The sequence below is a fragment of the Haematobia irritans genome, chromosome 5 (genome assembly GCF_050003625.1).
Source record: "Haematobia irritans isolate KBUSLIRL chromosome 5, ASM5000362v1, whole genome shotgun sequence".
Classification (NCBI taxonomy): domain Eukaryota; kingdom Metazoa; phylum Arthropoda; class Insecta; order Diptera; family Muscidae; genus Haematobia; species Haematobia irritans.
The window spans coordinates 80,695,904-80,717,583 of NC_134401.1; the positions used below are offsets into that span (position 1 = coordinate 80,695,904).

Sequence of the window (21,680 nt, forward strand, 5' to 3'; positions counted from 1 at the left end):
TTAAAAACACATCACTAATCTAATGAAATTCATCTATTTAATTTCTCGAGCTAATTTTCCACGCATTTTTCATTAAAGTAACCAAAGTAAGTTTAAGATGACGTTAAATTTACATAAAATTGGTAGGTATGAATTTTGTAGGTCTATTTCTGCAGTTCTCTTATTTGGATTAGTATTTTGAAAAAATGGCATCAGAATAGGGGTTTTATAAGAAAAGATCGCCCATTTTATACGCATTGACATATAATGATATACAAAATAGCATAAAACAGCGATAAATTAATAGGTATTGCCCAAAAAAAGCATTTTGCAATTTTATCAAAGAGTTAAAGAAGGGTCATCCTACAATAAATTTTTACAATTTACCAAAGACTTGTTAAAGGTTTGGTAAGCTATTAATCGTTTATGAATGATATTTTTCACGAAATAGTTTATCAATCGTTTATAAAGGTCAATTAACTTTTTATGAATACGGCTGTAAGTATATATCTTACTACTATATGTAGACTACGTTACAAAAACAATTTGATATATAAATATAAAAATTTAGGAATTGATTACTACTCTCAAATGCCTACTAACGCAGGTTATTAACCAATAAGTTTAATTATTTGCAACTAAAATTTTAATATTTTAAATAATATATATTTTAATGTTAAAAATTTTTAATCCTCGAACTTATATATTTGAGTTATTTTATATTTAATTTCTAATTTTTGTTTTATATTTAATAAAAACTAACTACACGGTTGAAAAAGACTGTTTTTCATATGTTTGGCTATAAACATTATATGTTTGGAACACAAATTTTTAAACACAATATTTTTGAGTGCAAGCATATAATGTTCATAAACTAGCATAACATGTTTGGGACATATATGTTAATATGTTAGAACATATTATGTTTGGGACATAAAATGTTTGTAAATATAATATGCTTGGATGCAAACATATATTAATTTAGAAATAGCCTATAAACATATATGTGTTTAGTAGCTTGGAGCGCTATTTAACAGGGAGCGATATTGAATTAAGTTGGTGGTTGTTGCTTGTTATTACAAAATTAACATTTTATTTTTCCTTGGGCAATTGATCAGCTACTTCTTTGATCCTTACAAACTGTGTGGTCCGCTGTTCGAATCCCCGTCCGGCAAAAGGTAAAATTAAAATAAAAAAAATCATACAATTGAATAATTTCTTCTACAATGTTTGTATTACAGAAAAAGGTGCTAAGAACTAAAAAGTCTCGTGGAAGTGAGAAAGATGTGGGGGAATATACAATTGGGCAGAAACAAAATTTTGAGCATTCAGGTCGAAAACCTATGTTGTTAGCACCTATATTACCTGTTTATTTTCATAATTCATTATGATTTTAAATATATAAATAAATAAATAAAATTTTGAGCACAATATTGTTTGGGAGAATTTTTTTTAAGCATATAATATTTTTGGGTGCAAAATGCTTCCAAACATATTATATGGTCACATAATAACATATTGTTTTTTGGAAGACAACATTATTGAATTTGGATGCAAAAATACAAAATGTTTGGAACTTAGACTACCCAAACATATATTGTTTAGACCAATATGCTTTCAAACTTATTATATATTGGTAGGGATCAAACATATAAATGTTTGGGCAATACCCAAAAATGTATATGCTTGAAGCAAAATATGTTTGGGACTATATGTTACAGAAGCGATTTTTTGTGAGGGTGTAGGACTGCATAAACTTGACATATAGTTACACCTTAATACTAAGTATATATCTTAGGTTAAACAGCGTTGGGAACTACAATATGTAGATGTGTTATAAAAACAATTTGATATATGTATATAAAAAAGGAACAAACAAAAAATATTTAATTGATTATTAGGAATTGATTACTACTCGCAAATGCCTACTTTTTCCTTGTCCAAAAGTCGATAAACTTTTCATTGTCCTTATAATTAAGTGATTTGACTTAAAAATGGTTATCATAACATGAAAGAAAAAATGTTTGGGCTAAAGCCAACTTGACTTTAATAATTCAGAAAAATTCTTTAAATTTAATGAAATTGTCTTAATATTTGTTGTCTTTTTGCATCTTGACTACAAAGCAAAAAATCGTTCAAATATAGGACATGTTTTTCAACACTTTATTTTAAAGACATCTTTTTACTTGAAACATAGCATAATTTCTACTGGAAGTCGAGTCTGAATTTGGAAAATAAAATTGTCGTTAACTCGTTTTTAAAGGACTTTAATAGCATATGAAGAAAAAAAACTGAAAAAGAGAAAAATTAAAATTTGCTTCCTAGAAGCAAGTACACAAAACCCAAATTTAAAGAGAATTGTGTCTTAAAAGTATCCTTACTTGGATTCTCCGCTTCTTTGGCTCGGAATCAATACCAAAATTTTTAAAGTAGTTAAAGACAAAATCTTTGGAACCGGGCATGCTTTTTTTCAGTGTATGCAATCTGCATTATGGTGTATCACATTACCTCCACATTTTTGAATTCGTGCTTAATGTATTTTTTAAAAAATTCGCAAATATATCCGAAATTATGGGTTTCTTATTTTTCGCTCATAGTTGCGTGGATGGCTAATAAAAAGTAAAAAAGTAAAATGAATGTGGTAAAATCTTAGCCTCGTCGGAGAAAACCAAAAAATTTGGCTATCGAAAAACAAATGGGTATACCACATTTGCATTCACCCTACTATATTAAATTTTTACAAACCTCAAAGGTGTCCTATTAAAGACATGAGACCTGACAACAGAAGTGCGTGTTATAAACGATGTGGACTATGGGTTGCGAATAAAAAGTAAAATATAAAAACAAAGAGCAAATATAATGGATGTCTTTTTATTATAACGCATTGTTTTCAGATAACATTTTCAATTAATCTATTGTCAACATAGTATAGTGAGTCATATAATCCTATGCAAAAAAAAATTACTATCTTGAATGTTTCTATAATTTAATAATAAAAAATGGAAACGAAAATACACTTTTTTTAACCAACACTACAAAAATATCAGTATACTAGTAATATGAGTAATAGATAGGGGCCGCTAGAAAACCCCATAATTTCATAAAAAAGAAAAAAATCTGCGGGAAAAAGATAATTATATTAGTTGTTATTAATATTATGTTAATAGATACAATAATTTTTTGGGATTGAATTTTTGAATTGATTATTTTAGTTAAAAATTCAATCAAATTTTGTATTGAATATTTTATAAAATTGAATTAACATTGTAATTGGAAAACTTTTTGTGAAAAGTACAAATGGAAAATGAAAACAACATTTTTGCGCCAAACTTGTTCAATGTTCACCGTCCAAAAATAACATTTTGCTCTTGAAACAGGTTTGGGGTGATCATGTTCTTTCTCTGCGTGTATTATGTCTTTGGGAATGTGTCCTAAAGTGTAAATTTATCCCGTCCATGACAAACCCAACAGTAAATAAACCTGAGAAATGGACGAAAAATACTGTTTCGGTGTAAAAATTATATGTTTGGAACACAAATCTTTAGCAGATTATATTTAAGTGCAAGCATATAATGTTTACAAACTAGCATAACATGTTTACGACATATATATTTAAAATGTTAGAATATATTATGCTTGGGACATAAGCTTTTTTAAATATAATATGTGTGGACGCAAATATATATTAATTTAGAAATTGCCTATAAACATATAGGTGTTTAGAAAGAGAATGAGAAAGACGACGAAAGACATCAACACAACACAGTGAAACTTAAAGTCCAACATGATTATTATAAATAAATATTTTTTATTTGTAATCCAACACAAGTATGTTTATGTCATTTTGCTGCAAGTAAATATATGGATTGCTGCCCTAAAAATATATATGCCTAAGGTGAAACATAATATGTTTGGACAATACAAACAATGTTTTGTTTGGACGAGTCCTGAAAATATATATGCTTGAAACAGAATGTGTTTGGGAGTATATGTTACAGAGGCGGTTATTTTTGAGGGTGTGGCATAAATTAAATGAATAAAGCCCTTCGCATATATAGGGTTATATACATGATGGTCATTTACGAATTCTAAGGTATGACGACTAAAAAAATTATACTGACAAATATTCTAGAGGGCTAAAATTTTTCTGAGGGATGCTTAACCCTAGCTACACCAATATTGTTAAGCCATCATTTTCTCGCAGTAGGTATAACAATTTGGAATAAAATGGGTTTCTTTTAAAGAAATTTGTTCTTAATATTGTGTCCTAATTGTCGGTCATAATAACATAATTATATAGTCAATATTTCTTCGGAGTACGACTATCCCGGCAAAAAGCGTAGCCAAAGGAGCAATGAAAATTGGCTCAGAAGCAATGCATTTTACGTGGGCATGTCATAGGGCGAAAGTCATCTTTTTAAGCATCCGCTACATTGATTGTACATTACACGCACAGAAGGAATATGATCATACCAAAAATTGTTTCAAGAGAAAAATGTTATTTTAGGACGGGGAACATGGAACATTTTTATCGCCAAAATTTTCTCTTCTCGGTAAACATGTACATGGTGGCAGAAATCAGTTTCATAATTTTCGAGAAAATAAAATTTTTGCGACAAACATGTTACATGTTCGCTGTTAAAAAATGGCATGTTTGAGGTGATCATATTCCTTCTCTGGTGTAGTTTTTCAGATATGATGCTATTCAGTAATTTGGATTTCATTTAAAAAAATAGGGAAAACATACAAAAATTAATCTTTTCTTAACCTTATCGACTTTTATCTTTACGTAAAGAGTTTTTGAATAATACTGGGCAATACCTTAACAAATGCTAAGTCTACCGAGAAATAGATCGGTATTATTGTCCTTGCTGTGTTTTATGCATAGTAAAATTCTTATAACTTGAATTTATTGAAAAAACTGCCTAAAATAATTAAGTTGTATATATCACCTCAAAAGAACTTCTTGTAAAGTGAAAATTAAGTCCATCTGTAAAAGAGCGTTTTTGGATGTACTTTAAAATGACTTAGAAAGAATTTCCAAATTTTTTGTTGGGATATCACGAATTACTAACACATATAATTGTTATTAATTTTATCGGTATAATACTCTAAACCACAAATTTGTCAGGGTATATTAACATTGGTTTTCACGCAAAGCTAAAATTTGACATATATCTTTCAAGAACTTCACAAAACAGCCAGATGTTATAGTACACAGAAAAAAATTTCACGAAAATTTTTCCAATTAAAATCTTAATTGAGTTTTAAAAAATATTCAATTAAAAATTTAATTGATTCAACAAATTTTTTAATTGAAATAAAAATCAATCACACAAATTAATAGTATCAATTAAATATTTAATTGGATCAATTAATTTTTTAATTGATACTATCAATTCTGTGATTGAAGATATTTCAATTAAAAAATTAATTGGATCAATTAATTTCGTGATTGAATCAGAAAAATTTTTTTTTGTGTGTAGGCACTGACAGACTTGATCCTTTTATATGTGTTCAATTTTTAATTATCCGATTCTCGCCACAAGTGAGTGAAGTGTTTTAAATTAATGGTGCCGTTTGACTTTGGTGAGGTAAGGATAGATTTAATCCACTGATGCAAGCTTATTGGATTTTTACTAAATAACCAATTATTTTATCCAATTGAATTAATTTTAAGAAATGTGTTGGTCAATATGGGCATACTATATAGTCCATTGTGTGGTATCACAATGGACTGAATAGTCTACGTGAGCCTGAAATTTAATCGGGCTGCCACTTTAACCTAACCATATACCTTCTCGGGGAGAGTATTTCAATTGTGAGATAACAAGTTGAATAATTGAAATTAATTCAAATGCAACGACCTCAAGTGAGCTTCTTTGCGGGTAAATCACCCAAGTAATGTATGAGTCAAGCGATTCCACGATGCCTCAATGTACCAAGGTATACACGTTCGTGTGCATTTGCCTATCCATCCCCAATTCATTGTTACGAGGACGGCGTATATGATTTACGGCAATGACAATAACAGGTGTATCATAAAAGGCATAGAGGCTACGTATGAGGCATTATTTTGATCGGAAAACGACCTATCTTCCATAAAGAGTCCTATAGTCATTTCTTTCCATCCCATATGTGGTAAATCTGGTACATGTGACATACATACATCCCACATATTTCCCAAAATGCTAACTTCATTTATCAATTTGTTCTTTCGCGATAACATTTGCGATAAGATATGGAAACTCTTCAGTGCAAATCGCTCGAGTACCCCATTTGGGGCCATTAAAAGGCATTGCTGGTTAAATATCTGAAATTATTCGAACGAACAAAATCGACAAGTTCAGTTTATAATTTAAACGAGAACATTTCGACCGCGAAGCAAAAGCGGAAATTAAACAATAGCAGCAAACAGTGCAATTATTTGTTAATTAAATAAAAAATCATATCAAACAACAATAAATTCAATTACAGTTGCATACATTTAAAATTTAATAGAAGAGCAATTGTTTATATTCAATAAAAGTCACCATGAATTGTTTAGCGAATATTGTTAAATACATTTTGTATATCTTCAATATAATATTTGTGGTAAGTGAAATTAATGTCATTTTATTGTCACAATTATTTGTATGGCACAAAAAAATTGGTGTAATATAAAAAAAAAAAAACACACACACACAAACAATTAAAGTGAACAGTGATTCCACATATGGAGATTTCCATGGAATTTCAGAATAAACGATTCTTGGAAGCCACAGTAGTCCAATGTTTAGTATGCCCGCCGTGCATACAAAGGGTTATGATTTCAATCCCAGTTTCGACCAAACACCAAAAAGTTTTTCAGCGGTGGATTATCGGAAATGGTCCCTTGTCAATGAGTGTAACATAGAATAAAGCAGCACTCAGTGATAAGAACTTAACACACAATGAACAATGAACTTAATAGTCTACAAAAAAAAAGAAACTGTTAGATTGTAAAAATGAACTACCTCGTGCGAAAATGTAACCAGATTGTACTACACTTTTTGGGATTTCCACAATGCACTTTTTAACTACAATTTATGAAATTACATCCTACAAAGAAAGAATGAACTAAAAGTGAAGACCAAAATAAATGGCACCAAATCATGGCCATTCTAACCAAAGACAATAAACTTGAGGAAGATAGGAAATTGGCTTGCGTCATACCAAATGTTGCATTTACCATGTTAGTTCCATACATGTTTGTAATTTTTTTATTTGTTTTTCGTTTTTATTTTTTAAATGAAAAACTTAATTTTCTTAATGAAACAATGTTAAATTTTAGGCTACAACAAAAAAATTACATTTTCCCCTTTATGGAAATTTATTTCGTGCACTTAATTTATTTTTATTTGCATTTTAATGCTATGTCAATACTTGTCGTATACGCGTTTGGTTCGAGTATGAAACTAACACGGTAAATGGTTTGTTCTCCTCAGTAGCTAATTTCCTATCTTCCTAGAGTTTATTGTCTTTGATTCTAACCATAGAGTAGTTAATTCTTACTATTTTTGGGAACTGTACGAAATTTTTCGTCTGCTTTAGCTCACATCGAATGTTCATAAACTAGCATAACATGTTAGCCACATATACATATGTTAATATGTTACAACATATTATTTTTTTTTTGTTGAATATAATATGTGTGGATGCAAACATATTAATTTAGAAATTTCGTATAAACACATATTTGTTTCGAGACCGAGAGATTATGCTGCAAGTAAAAGAATGGAAGTAACCAATTGGCGCCTTAAATATATATATACACAAAGAAAATTTCATTAATTTTTTTCTACCAGTGTATGCCTAAGTTGAAACATAATATGTTTGAACAATACAAAAAATATTTTGTTTGGACCAATCCTGAAAATATATATGTTTGAAGCAAAATGTATTTGGGGCATATGACATATAAGCGATTTTTGTGAGGGTGCAGGAGACTGGTGATCAAAATATCATTCGATACAAACCGTCATCTGAAAATTAATTTATGGGTATAAATAGCTTCTAATTCGTATCTCAAGCAAATCGCCTTTAAATGGTCGAAGAATGAAAATGGTAGATTGATTCATAAACCATCTTCATCATATCTATAATTGCGGGATATATGGTCAGGATATAGGCAGGGAAGCAGACTACATAAAAGAATAAAGTGTAAATTAGAGGTTGGGTTGCTGCATCCACTTCTACTCCACATGCTACATTTTTAATACTCTTGAGTCTACTTCAATAAGAAAGATTTCAAAATATCCAAAAAAAAAAAAAAATGAAGAGAATAGTACGAAATTAAATATAATCAATTGAACAAAATGAGGTCTACACCTATGTGCAAAACTACACGGACGAGAAATACTGTTTTCATATGTTTGGGTGTAAAAATTATATGTTTGGAACAAAATTATATGTTTTTAACACAATATTTTTAAGTGCAAGCATATAATGTTCAAAAACTAGCATAACATGTTAGCGACGTATATGTTAATATGTTAGAACATATTATGTTTGGGACTTAAATTCTTGTAAATATAATATGTTTGGCTGCAAACATATATTAATTTAGAAATATCCTGCAAACATATATGAGTTTAGAAATATCCTGCAAACATATATGTGTTTAGAAAGAGAGACCTAGAGAGAATGGAAGTAACCTATTGGCGCCTTAAAAATATATACACACAAAGAAAATTTCATTAAAATTATTTTCTAACAGTGTATGCCTAAGTTGAAACATAATATGTTTGAATAATACAAACAATACTTTGTTTGGACCAATCCTGAAAATATATATGTTTGAAGCAAAATGTGTTTGGGGTATATGTTACAGAAGCGATTTTTTGAGGGTATATCATTGATAAATATATTTATCAATGATATGATATACATTTATATAATAAATAATTATGTAAAGGGTGATTTGTTAAGAGCTTGATAACTTTTTTTTTTAAAAAACGCATAAAATTTGCAAAATCTCATCGGTTCTTTATTTGAAACGTTAGATTGGTCCATGACATTTACTTTTTGAAGATAATTTCATTTAAATGTTGACCGCGGCTGCGTCTTAGGTGGTCCATTCGGAAAGTCCAATTTTGGGCAACTTTTTCGAGCATTTCGGCCGGAATAGCCCGAATTTCTTCGGAAATGTTGTCTTCCAAAGCTGGAATAGTTGCTGGCTTATTTCTGTAGACTTTAGACTTGACGTAGCCCCACAAAAAATAGTCTAAAGGCGTCAAATCGCATGATCTTGGTGGCCAACTTACCGGTCCATTTCTTGAGATGAATTGTTCTCCGAAGTTTTCCCTCAAAATGGCCATAGAATCGCGAGCTGTGTGGCATGTAGCGCCATCTTGTTGAAACCACATGTCAACCAAGTTCAGTTCTTCCATTTTTGGCAACAAAAAGTTTGTTAGCATCGAACGATAGCGATCGCCATTCACCGTAACGTTGCGTCCAACAGCATCTTTGAAAAAATACGGTCCAATGATTCCACCAGCGTACAAACCACACCAAACAGTGCATTTTTCGGGATGCATGGGCAGTTCTTGAACGGCTTCTGGTTGCTCTTCACTCCAAATGCGGCAATTTTGCTTATTTACGTAGCCATTCAACCAGAAATGAGCCTCATCGCTGAACAAAATTTGTCGATAAAAAAGCGGATTTTCTGCCACTGATTTTGGTAATAAAATTCAATGATTTGTAAGCGTTGCTCGTTAGTAAGTCTATTCATGATGAAATGTCAAAGCATACTGAGCATCTTTCTCTTTGACACCATGTCTGAAATCCCACGTGATCTGTCAAATACTAATGCATGAAAATCCTAACCTCAAAAGAATCACCCTTTATGATTTGCGGTAAAGAATGGCAACAAATATTAAGGGTACACTCATTACTCTATCTTAAGTATATTTTTATCTAACTGAAACGTATCATTAGATATTAGAAATAGACAACAAAAATAGTTTTGCAAATTATGGTTTTATCGACAAGAACTTTTGATTTATTAGTAGTACTAACAAAATTCTTTAAGAAATCCTATTCAGATTGAATAGCAAACTACACCGTTGGTTGTTTTACAAATAATGCAACTTTTAATTAGAGTATGAAATTTGACGTTATTTTAATGATTTTTTTAAGAATTATCCTTCAAAAATATTCATCGCATTTATGAAACCCTTTTTGTATTTTTAACGAAGGGATTTGACGTTATTTTCGATATTCAAATAAATATTGATTTCAATTTATTGGTGGGATTGATCATTGAGTTGCATGTAATAGGTATTTAAATTTCTCCGACCGATATTTGATAAAGCTCGTAATGAAATTTGATAAAAAAAATGTGATTTGGGAAATTCGAAGTAAAATTGTTCCGACAGCGGTTTACCCAGTTATTATCGTTGGATTACCTTCGTTCGACCATCCTCAACATTTTCTGTGAAATTCATGTGTGGTTTGTTAAATATCCTATTTAAACTGCATAAATAAGAGAAAGCAAAGAAAATGGGTATAATACGCGCGAAAATGCCGAATACTGAAATCCCGAACACACCCTCAAAAAAAATCGCTTCTCTAACATATGTTCCAAATATATTTTGCAGGAAGCACATATATTATTGAATACTGCCGAAACATTAATATGTTTGTTTTATGTGAACATATTATATGTTTGGAAGCATTATGAGCCCAAAAATATTATATGCTTGGAAGAATTTGTCCCAAAGAAGATTGTGCTCATTCCCTCACATAATTTTCACTTCCACGAAATTTTTTAGTTCTTGTCACCTTTTTCGGTAATACAAATAATGTTGAAGAAATTATTCACTTTTATAAATTTTTTAAATTTTACTTTTTGCCTGGACGCAGAATCAAACCGAGGACCATACAGTTTGTAGGCCTACTATCCACTGGGCTACGTAGCTGTTATAGTCACCAGCAGATAATTATCGTTATAAGTTACATTTCTATAGCATAGTTTGCAGCGCCCATAACATTATTTAACAGAAACATACATTTGTTGGCCACGTGGAGCAGTGGTTAGCATGTCTGCCTTGCATGCAAAGGGTCGTGGGTTCAATCCCTGCTCCGACCGAACACCATTTTTTTTAAATTTGCACATTTATATTTATACTATATTAAATTTTTATAATGAAACTTCGAAATGTGGGTTATTAAAGATTAACAGTCAGAAACAGTGCTTGGTATAAACGAAATGAACTGAGCTTTGGGATAAAATATTATTTTTTTATTGCAAAAATAACAATTTTATTAATAAAGAGGAACTTAACTTTGCTTTTATACATTTTACTGTTTAATTGTTCACTATTTCCTCCTTTATTCATTTTAATGTCCCAACTCTAAAAAGAGTATAGTGCCCTTTCGTTATATTTTTTTTAATATTTTGACTTATTCCTCGTACGTTCCGATTTCTTTTAATGAACCAAGAAAAAAATTGTGCCCATAGTGCCAAAATGATAAACAAAACACATGACGTCACATAAATAAAATGCTGCACTCAAGGCGAAAACACATGCTTTTTTTTCAAATGTCTATTCTCTTGGTTCCGAATGTCTATTCTCTTCACTCCGAACATTCATTCTAATATTCAAATTAAATAATATTTAGACTTAAGTATATCAAATGTTTGGCCTTATCATAAAACAGTTTTCCGAAACAACATACAAGCGGTTTCACAGAAATTGTTCTCTTTTCATTCTCTTGCTGTGTTATGTTGATATCTTTCGTCAACCCTCCCGGTTTCCATCTCTACTTCTTTCTCTATACTCTCTCTCTCTCTGTCGCTCCCCGAATAAAATATCACAACATATATATGTTTACTCGAAATTTGTAAATTTATATATGTTTACATTCAAACATATTATTTTTATGAAACAATTATGCCCCAAACATAATATATGCTAACATATTGACATATGTGTCCCAAACATTTAGTGTTAGTTTTGGAACATTACATGTTTGCACTTGAATATGTTGTGTTTAAAAATTGTGCTCGAAACACATTTTGTTTATATCGGAATATATGAAAAACATATTTTTCTAACAGTGCATATACTGAAAGATGATGCACCGTCTGAGTTGCCTGTCAATTACATTTTATATATCAGATATCGAAAAATCGTGAATTCTATATTTATTGTTCTCTAGATCAGAGAACTTTATAACATAAATCGAAAAAAGGGTAGGGTGGGTCCCGACCAAATATAGAAAAATAAAGTAGCGGATCTTTGAGTATATTTCACCTCCAACATTCCCTGAATTTTTGACGCAAATCGGAGAACTTTGATCACCCTCCTCGACCAAGTAAAACATACATACAATCAAACATATATGTATGTTTATATTTTTATAATTCGGATTTAATATATGATAGTATTTTTGACAATTTAAGAAATTGTTTAGTTTTTTTTTTTCAGATAACTTTGTTGTATTGACAAAAATGGACGGTTAAAATTTCAGTTATTGCATACACTTGAAAAACATATTGAACTCATACAAAAATTATGCAACTTATATTTTAAGACACACATTTTACACTACGAGTATATTAAATACATTTTTTAAATAAATGTATACCACAAAGTTGTATGTCTTTGAAGTAAGGACAATTTTTCTTACAGCAAAGAAAAAATGTTTTTTATTTAAAAATATAATCTTTAATCTTTGAATTAAAACTAAAAAGTTTCTAATACAGGCTAAGACTTATTTTGTAGATTTTGCATCATTCGGTTGAAGTTTGTTTTGAAATAAAGCTTTGTTAGTACATATATTGGAAAAAGAGAATCAATAAATCTTTGTATTCAACACAATATTTTTCAGTGTATGTGTCTTAAAAAGGTTGTGCAAATTACATAATATCGACTTCTTCATAGTTTACATTTCCCATTTTCTATGTTTTATTTTTTTCCATTAGAAATTCGTGAAGATTTTTCTCAATTATTCTTTTATATTTTTTTTACATTTCAGATATGTGGTATTCTATTGATTGTTCTGGGCTCGCTGATGATCAACAACATTGGCAATATCTCAAGTTTTAGTGAAGCCATCAATGTAGACACAATACCCATCATCATTATCGTACTGGGCTGTGTCATATTTGTGATCGCCTTCTTTGGATGCTGTGGAGCAATTCGAGAAAACATTTGTTGTACAACCACTGTAAGTAGAAATAATACGTTTACTTAATTAAGTTCCAAATTTCATAAAAAGTGTTCCTCCTTCTTCCCCTATAGTATGCCGTTTTTATGTTCATTCTATTCTGTTTGCAAATTGCTTTGGTTGTTTGGATTTTTGTGAAGCGTTCCCAATTTTTGAGCGATATGGATACAATTTTAACTACTGTGTGGGATAAGAATGACCAAGCCAATGGCTATCCAATGGATGGTGTACAAATTACTGTAAGTTCGATGTGATTATTAATATGAGATGCTTTTATAATTTGTCAATGCTCTTTCTTCAGTTCAAATGTTGTGGACTTAGTGGATCGATAGACTACATTGGCAATGGTAATCCTGTACCATCCTCATGTTGTGGTACTCTATCAGGACAATGTGATGCGGTAGTATACGAAACAAAGCCTGGTTGTCGTGGTGAATTTAAAAATTTCTGGGCAACCAATACGAACATAATTCGTTACGCTGGAATTGGCGTAGCAATTGTGGAGCTGGTAGCCTTAACATTTGCTTGTTGTCTTACGACCAGTATTCGCAAATCACGTCATAGTATGTAAAGGCTTGTAAGCATGTCGCATCATCGCCTCTCTTCCATCCGTAGTCCTTAAGGTTATCGTAACGACTGTTCGCCACTGTCCTATCTCATTTTAAATAAAGATTATTTATTACGAATTATCTATAAAAAGCGAGTTTTTATAAAATGCGACATTTTTCTCACTATGGAAAACTTGTGGATTTGTTCCAAGCTCATGTTAGTCTGAATAACATTTATAACCAAAAAAATATGACGAAAACGAACAAACGAGTCCTATCTAAAGAGTCTCAAAGATAGAGGTGCCCACTTTTCAGAGTGTCTAAGTTTGCGATGTTTAACTGTATATTTCTTATTTCTAATTAATTATGTGATTCCCTGATTGAAGCAATTTCAATAAAAAAATAATTTAAACAAATAAATTTCGTGATTGAATGCGAAACAAAATTTTTTTCTGTGTAAGTTTATTTTTTATTGCTCATAGTGCCCAAAATGTTGGCCATGTTATTTTTCTAAATTGCCCCTTTTCTAGTATCCACACTGAACCATTTTCAGCTAACTCTAGCGAAACTCTAACGAAAGCCTTTGAACATTAAGCAGCAGTTTGGAACGATGCACGGATATCCTTGAATAGATGAAAATATTCGGGTATAGTTGATTTGGCTTCCATATCTTCTACCATAGAAGTGAGAGTACCAGCTGGACAAATGGTGATAAAACTCACTCCAGTATTTTCATAGTAATGTGGATCCTGAAATTTGATTGATTTCGACTTCAAACATACTTCAAACATAGCATAATTTCTACTGGAAGTCGAGTCTTAATTTGGAAAATAAAGTTGCCGTTAACTCGTTTTTAAAGGTCTTTGATAGCATATGAAGAAAAAAGCTGAGAAAGCGAAAAATTAAAATTTGCTTCCTAGAAGCAAGTACACAAAACCTAAATTTAAAAGAGAATTGTGTCTTTAATGTATCCTTACTTCAATTCTCCATGTCTTTGGCTCGGAATCAATGCCAAAATCATTAGTGTAAAGACAAAATCTTTGGAACCGCGCAAGATTTTTGTTTTCAGTGTATAAAAATGATCCCCAAGTAAATTATTAATTTATATATCTCTCATTAAACGTAAAGAATAGCCCTGAATAAATATTTACCGCCAAACTTTGAAACTTTGTCCATAAAGCTCGAAAAATTATTAATTATTATTATTGTAAAATGAAACCTGTAACGCCAAATATCAAGGCTCCATAAATCGATTTTGAACCAATCGGAGCCAGGCCAGCTACAGCTGAAATATTCACAATTGTCCCACCATGGCCACCCTTTGCCTTGCTCATGTAATTTAAGGCGATGGTTTGGTTAGGTGGCAGCCCGATGTATCAGGCTCACTTAGACTATTCAGTCCATTGTGATTCCACGATTCCATGTTAAGCTCAATGACAAGGGACCTCCTTTTTATAGCCTACACCGAACAAAAAGTGAACTATTTTATAGGAAGAATGAACTACCACGCACGAAAATTGAACTAAATTTTACTCCACATTTTGAGATTTCCACAAAGCGTTGTTAAAACCAGGAAATTTTAATGCCCTGTTGTACTTTTTAACTGCAGTTCACGAAATTACATCATCTCATAGAAGAAAAAATTAACTAAAAGTAAAGAAGAATATCATTGGCGCCAAATCATGACCATTTTAACCATACAGTAGTTAATTCTTACTATTTTTGGGAATCGTACGAAAATTTTCATTTGTTTTAGTTCATATTGAACTTATGTGTACGGTCATTGAAATATATACTCACGTTTATTTCATCAAATTTTTGAGACATACTTTAAAACAGTAAGATTTCATGAAACTGTGGAAAATTTCGATAAAAATAATAAAATTTAACTACAGGCAAATAATTTGTTTCCAATAAAAATAAAATAAATTTAGCGTTAGTTTAACTACGGAAATTTTTTCTGTGTAGTCCGAACGGCGTTCCACATTGCAGTGAAACCACTTAGAAAAGCTTAGAAAAGAAAAACCACCAGCATTCCTGAGGTGGGATAATCCACCGCTGAAAAACTTTTTGGTGTTCGGTCGAAGCAGGAATCGAACCCACGACCTTGTGTATGCTAGGCGGGCATGCTAACCATTGCACCACGCCAGTCTGAAACGACAAAACTTTTTTTTAAAGAAATATGAGAATATTATTGCAATGAGCAGTAAAAAATTGACTTTATGGCCTCAAGGGCTATACATTGGAAAATATTTCCAATTAAAAAGATAATTGGAGCAGAAAACTTTTTAAATTAAATAATGAATTGATACAATTAACTTTTTAATCCAGCTAAAAACATTAAGTCAATTAGGCCAATGATTGAAAATCTTAATATTTTTTAATTTAAAAAAATTAATTAAAAAATTATTAATTTTTTTTTAATTTTTAATACAAAAAAAAAATAATTGATAATCAAATTAAAAATAAAGTAAATTAAAAAAAGTGATTGAAAATAGTTAATAATAATAAATACTCTTTAATAAAATTATTAATTGATACAATAATTTTTTTAGTCAAACTAAGAACACAAAGTTAGACATTTTTATTTAACAATGTAATTACAAAATTTAATCGATGTCGATTGCAAATATCAATTAATTGTTAAACTGACTGAATTAGAAAGTTTAAATAGTTAATTGGATCAATTAAAACCCCGAGTTTTCGAATCAACATAAATTAAATTTTGAATTGAATCAATTAAAAAATTAATTGAAATTTTGAAATCAAATCAATTAATTTTTTGATCAAATATTTTTTATGCCCAATCAAAACGGTGATTGATGCTATCATTTTCGTGATTGAAGACATTTCAATTAAAAAATTAATTGGATCAATTAATTTCGTGATTGAATCAGAATTTTTTTCTTGTGTGTACCAAACCCCATATTTGAGTTTTACGTGCTTTCAAACAACGAGTCTATGCGAAATTTCACCACGGTAGCTTTATTATTAAAGGCTGTAGCGGGGTTACAACAGACAGACAAATCGCCTTAGAATTTTACCCTGATAAATAATATACATATACCATATATAGTCCGAAATCGATATTTCGGTGTGTTAAAAAAGTCGCAATAAAAGTAGCATATTCACAAAAAAGTCGCATAATGATAAAAAAGTCGCTTACGTTTGTAGTCTTTTTGTTACAAAAAATGTTCTATAAAACAACACAAAAACAATAAAGGAGCAGTCCCTTTATATTTTTACCAGCTTATTGTAACATAAATTCTAGTAAAACGTTAATGCATTTCAATAAATTTATAATTTTTATAGTTCCATTTTTTGAAAATTCACTTTTACATTTCATTTTATCAAACCAAGTTTAGCAAAAAAAAAACTCTTTTAGCGCACTGCTCTGCAAATAGATTTGGATAAAGTACCTGTTCTAAAGTTGTACCTACGCCGAAAAATCTGTAGTTACACTAACGATAAATTTAACTTATTTTTATTGGACAAAATATTTGTTTGTAGTTAAATTTTATTAGTTTTTACGAAATTTTCCACAGCCTAATGTAATTTTCCTTTTTTACGTATGTCTCAAACATTTTTATACCTAAACGTGGGAATAAAATTCAATGACCAAACACATAAGTTCAATATGAACTAAACCAAAATAAAATTATTTTACGATTTCCAAAAATAGTAAGAATGAACAACAGTATGGTTAAAATGGCCATGATTTGGCGCCAATGATTTTTTCTTTATATTAGTTGATTTTTTCTTCTATGAGAGGGCGTAATTTCGGGAGTAGTTAAAAATTATACCACACATAAAAATTTTTTGATTTCAATCACGAAAATCGCGGATTCAATCATTTTTATACCCTCCACCATAGGATGGGAGTATATTAACTTTGTCATTCCGTTTGTAACACATCGAAATATTGCTCTAAGACCCCATAAAGTATATATATTTATTCTGGGTCGTGGTGAAATTCTGAGTCGATCTGAGCATGTCCGTCCGTCTGTTGAAATCACGCTAACTTCCGAATGAACCAAGCTATCGACTTGAAACTTGGCACAAGTAGTTGTTATTGATGTAGGTCGGATGGTATTGAAAATGGGCCATATCGGTCTTCTTTTACGTATAGCCCCCATATAAACGGACCCCCAAATTTGGCTTGCGATTGCTCTAAGAGAAGCCAATTTCATCCGATACGGCTGAAATTTGGTACATGGTGTTAGTATATGGTCTCTAACAACCATGTAAAAATTGGTTCATATCGGTCCACTTTTACGTATAGCCCCCATATAAACGGACCCCCAAATTTGGCTTGCGATTGCTCTAAGAGAAGCCAATTTCATCCGATACGGCTGAAATTTGGTACATGGTGTTAGAATATGGTCTCTAACAACCATGCAAAAATTGGTCCATATCGGTCCATAATTATATATAGCCCCCATATAAACCGATCCCCCGATTTGGCTTGCGGAGCCTCTAAGAGAACCAAATTTCATCCGATCCAGCTGAAATTTGGTACATGGTGTTGGTATATGTTCTTTAATGACCACACCCAGAAAAAAGTGCCTTCGAAACTAAAGGAAAAATTTTTCATCAATATAGTTTATCCATTTTATTTCCATTAAGGTAAATTTTTGTGAGAAATAATAAAATGTACTCGTTTCAGTAAAAAAATCCTAAACTGTAAGCAGTTAGGAATAGTTCATTAACTAGAATAAGGCATGGAATTTTACTCATACTATTTTCTTCGCTGGGTATAAGAATTTACTACTGAACAAGAAAATTTTATTCACCGATAACAAAGCATTCGTAAAAATAAACAAAAACCGAACTAAAACCAAGTTTCCTCAAAATTAGTAAAATTTCTTATAAAATGATAATTGCGACTTCCTTTATAATAGAAAGTTTTTCATACATACGAACAACACTTGGCATAGAAAAATATTTTAGTTCATTCGTACTAAGAAGTATGCAATCCTTTCAAAACTTAAGGAAACACACTTGTTAGAATATAGGAAATTTTCCTATATTTCTATTGTCTACCTGTAATCGATACCTGTCATCGCAATCGATGTGTTTGCGCGTGGGTGTAATCGATATGTTTGCGCGTGGGTTGTTTTTTTAGTTGGAATCGCGTTGTTGTGGTATACGGAAAGGTTGTTAAAAAATAATATGGTAAAATAATATAATAAATAACAAATAAAATATATAAAATATTTATTATTTTAAATTAGTGAGAAAAATTTTCGTTTTTTGAAAATAAATCTATCAATGTTCGTGATGGTATATAAAGAAAGAAAACACCAGCAGAATAACAACCCTTTCATTTGTCTTCATTTTGGAATCTTCATTTATCAGGTAATATTCAGTGACGCTAACCTTTTGTAACAAAAATGGTTTATGATTTTTTATATTTGTAGGTATTGAAATTGTAAAAGGAGGACAAAATCGTTAGGCAGCAACTTATTAAAAGTGAAAAGTACAAGAAGAAGAAAAAGTGCGTTTTACAGTTGATAATATCACATGGGAATTGGAAACAGCGGAATAATAAACTAATATTTCAAGGAGATTCGATGCTGTTGAGTCTTAATAAATATATTCAATATATTAATAAAACATGTCTTTTATTGAAGATAAACTTGCTTATATAAATAAATAAAATTGTATTTAAAAACGAAGGTAAGCAGTTCTAATTATGAAGTAAAAGTTTTACCACAAATGTGTAAGATTTGTCCATGTGAATGAAAAGATTTCAATAAAATCATTCCATATATGAATTCAAATCAGTTAAATTTTTTCATTCTGTAGTATAGTGGTACATAAATATAGGAAAATGTTAACTAATATATGGAATGCATTATACCTAATTTCTACACCCTCAAAAAAAATCGCTTCTTTAACATATGTTCCAAACATATTTTGCAGGAAGCACATATATTATTGCATACTGCCGAAACATTAATATGTTTGTTTTATGTGAACATATTATATGTTTGGAAGCATTTTGAGCCAAAAATATTATATGCTTGGAAGAATTTTTCCCAAACACGATTGTGCTCATTCCCTAACATACTCGTAATTTTCACTTCCACGATTTTTTTTAGTTATTGGCACCTTTCTCTGTAATACAAATAATGTTGAAGAAATTATTCACTTTTATAAATTTTTAAAATTTTACCTTTCGCCTGCACGGAGAATCGAACCGAGGACCATACAGTTTGTAAGCCAACACACTATCCACTGGGCTACGTAGCTGTTATAGTCACCAGTAGATAATTATCGTTTTAAGTTACATTTATATAGCATAGTTTGCAGCGCCCACGAGCCCATGCAAACATAACATTATTTAACAGAAACATACATTTGTTTGCCACGTGGAGCAGTGGTTAGCATGTCTGCCTTGCATGCAAAGGGTCGTGGGTTCAATCCCTGCTCCGACCGAACATTTTTTTTTTTTTTTTTTAATTTACACATTTATATTTATACTATATTAATTTTTTTTAAATGAAACTTCGATATGTGCGTTATTATAGATTTATAGTCAGTAACAGTGCTTGATATAAACGAAATTGACTGATTTTTGGATAAAATATTATTTTTTATTGCAAAAATAACAATCTTGTAATAAAAAACTGTTTTTGTACAAAACTTTGAAATTTGGAAGGAATTCAAAAACTAACAAAAGAAGAACGTGGAGTCGAGTATAAACATACATACATAATTTTATAATATAAACATAAATTTATTTAGGAGTGAACAGTTTTTTACTAGCATTTAACACCATCGCTCTAAAATTCCTTTTATTTTTCTTTAATAATTCATTTTAAAGAAAATAAACTTTTTAAATTGTTTTAGCTGTAAAACTCGAACTTAATGCCCGCTTTTATATTTGATGGTGTCCGTCAACTCCTCGTGGACTACTTTTTAATAAAGAGGACTAAAGTTTGTTTTTTTACATTTCACTGTGTAATTTTTCACTATTTCCTCCTTATTTCATTTTACTGTCCCAACTCTAAAAAGAGTATAGTGCCCTTTCGTTATTTTTAACGCACCAAGAAAAAAATTGTGCCCATAATGCCAAAATGATAAACAAAACACATGTCCACACATACATAAAATGCTGCTCTCAAGGCGAAAACATAAGCTGTTTGTTTTTCAAATGTCTATTCTCTTAGTTCAGAATGTATATTCTCTTTATTCAAATTAAATAATATTTAGACTTAAACATATCAAATTTTTGGCCTTATCATAAAACAGTTTTCCGAAACAACATACAAGCGGTTTCACAGAAATTGTTCTCTTTTGACTCTTTTGCTGTGTTATATTGATATCTTTCGTCAACTCTCCCGGTTTCCATCTCTATTTCTCTCTATACTCTCTCTGTCGCTGTGAATAAAATATCACAACATATGTATGTTTAGTCGAAATTTGTAAATTTATATATGTTTGTATTCACACATATGATTTTTATGAAACATTGATGCCCCAAACATAATATATTCTAACATATTAACATAGATGTCCCAAACATTTAGTGTTAGTTTAGGAACATTACATGTTCGCACTTAAATATATTGTGGTTTAAAATCGTGCCCGAAACACATTTTGTTTATATCGGAACATATGAAAAACATATTTTTCTAACAGTGTACGAAAATCACATCGTTCAAACAAATAAAAATGTCTTTGGCGCTATAAGAAGTTCAACTTTCTTCACAATGAGTTCATTTTAACTTAAAGAAGGGGTCACTTTTTTCTGGGTGCATGCAAAAATTGGTCCACATCGGCCCATAATTATATATAGCCCCCATATAAACCGTTCCCCAGATTTGACCTCCGGAGCTTCTTATAGGAGCAAAAGCCATCCGATCCGATTGGAATGTGGTCCGTGGTGTTAGTATATTGTCTCTAACAACCATGCCAAAATTGGACCATATCGGTCCATAATTATATATAGCC

General features: G+C 30.6%; 1 protein-coding gene across 1 annotated transcript; it reads left to right on the forward strand.

The window, feature by feature from the left end:
- The first annotated feature begins 6,318 nt into the window (after nt 1-6,318).
- Nucleotides 6,319-13,872, forward strand: LOC142239065 (23 kDa integral membrane protein-like). Its single transcript, XM_075310831.1, has 4 exons — nt 6,319-6,573; nt 12,982-13,173; nt 13,248-13,412; nt 13,475-13,872. Exons 1-4 carry the CDS (start codon nt 6,514-6,516, stop codon nt 13,742-13,744), a joined length of 687 nt encoding a protein of 228 aa, XP_075166946.1. The 5' UTR covers nt 6,319-6,513; the 3' UTR covers nt 13,745-13,872.
- Nucleotides 13,873-21,680: the final 7,808 nt, after the last annotated feature.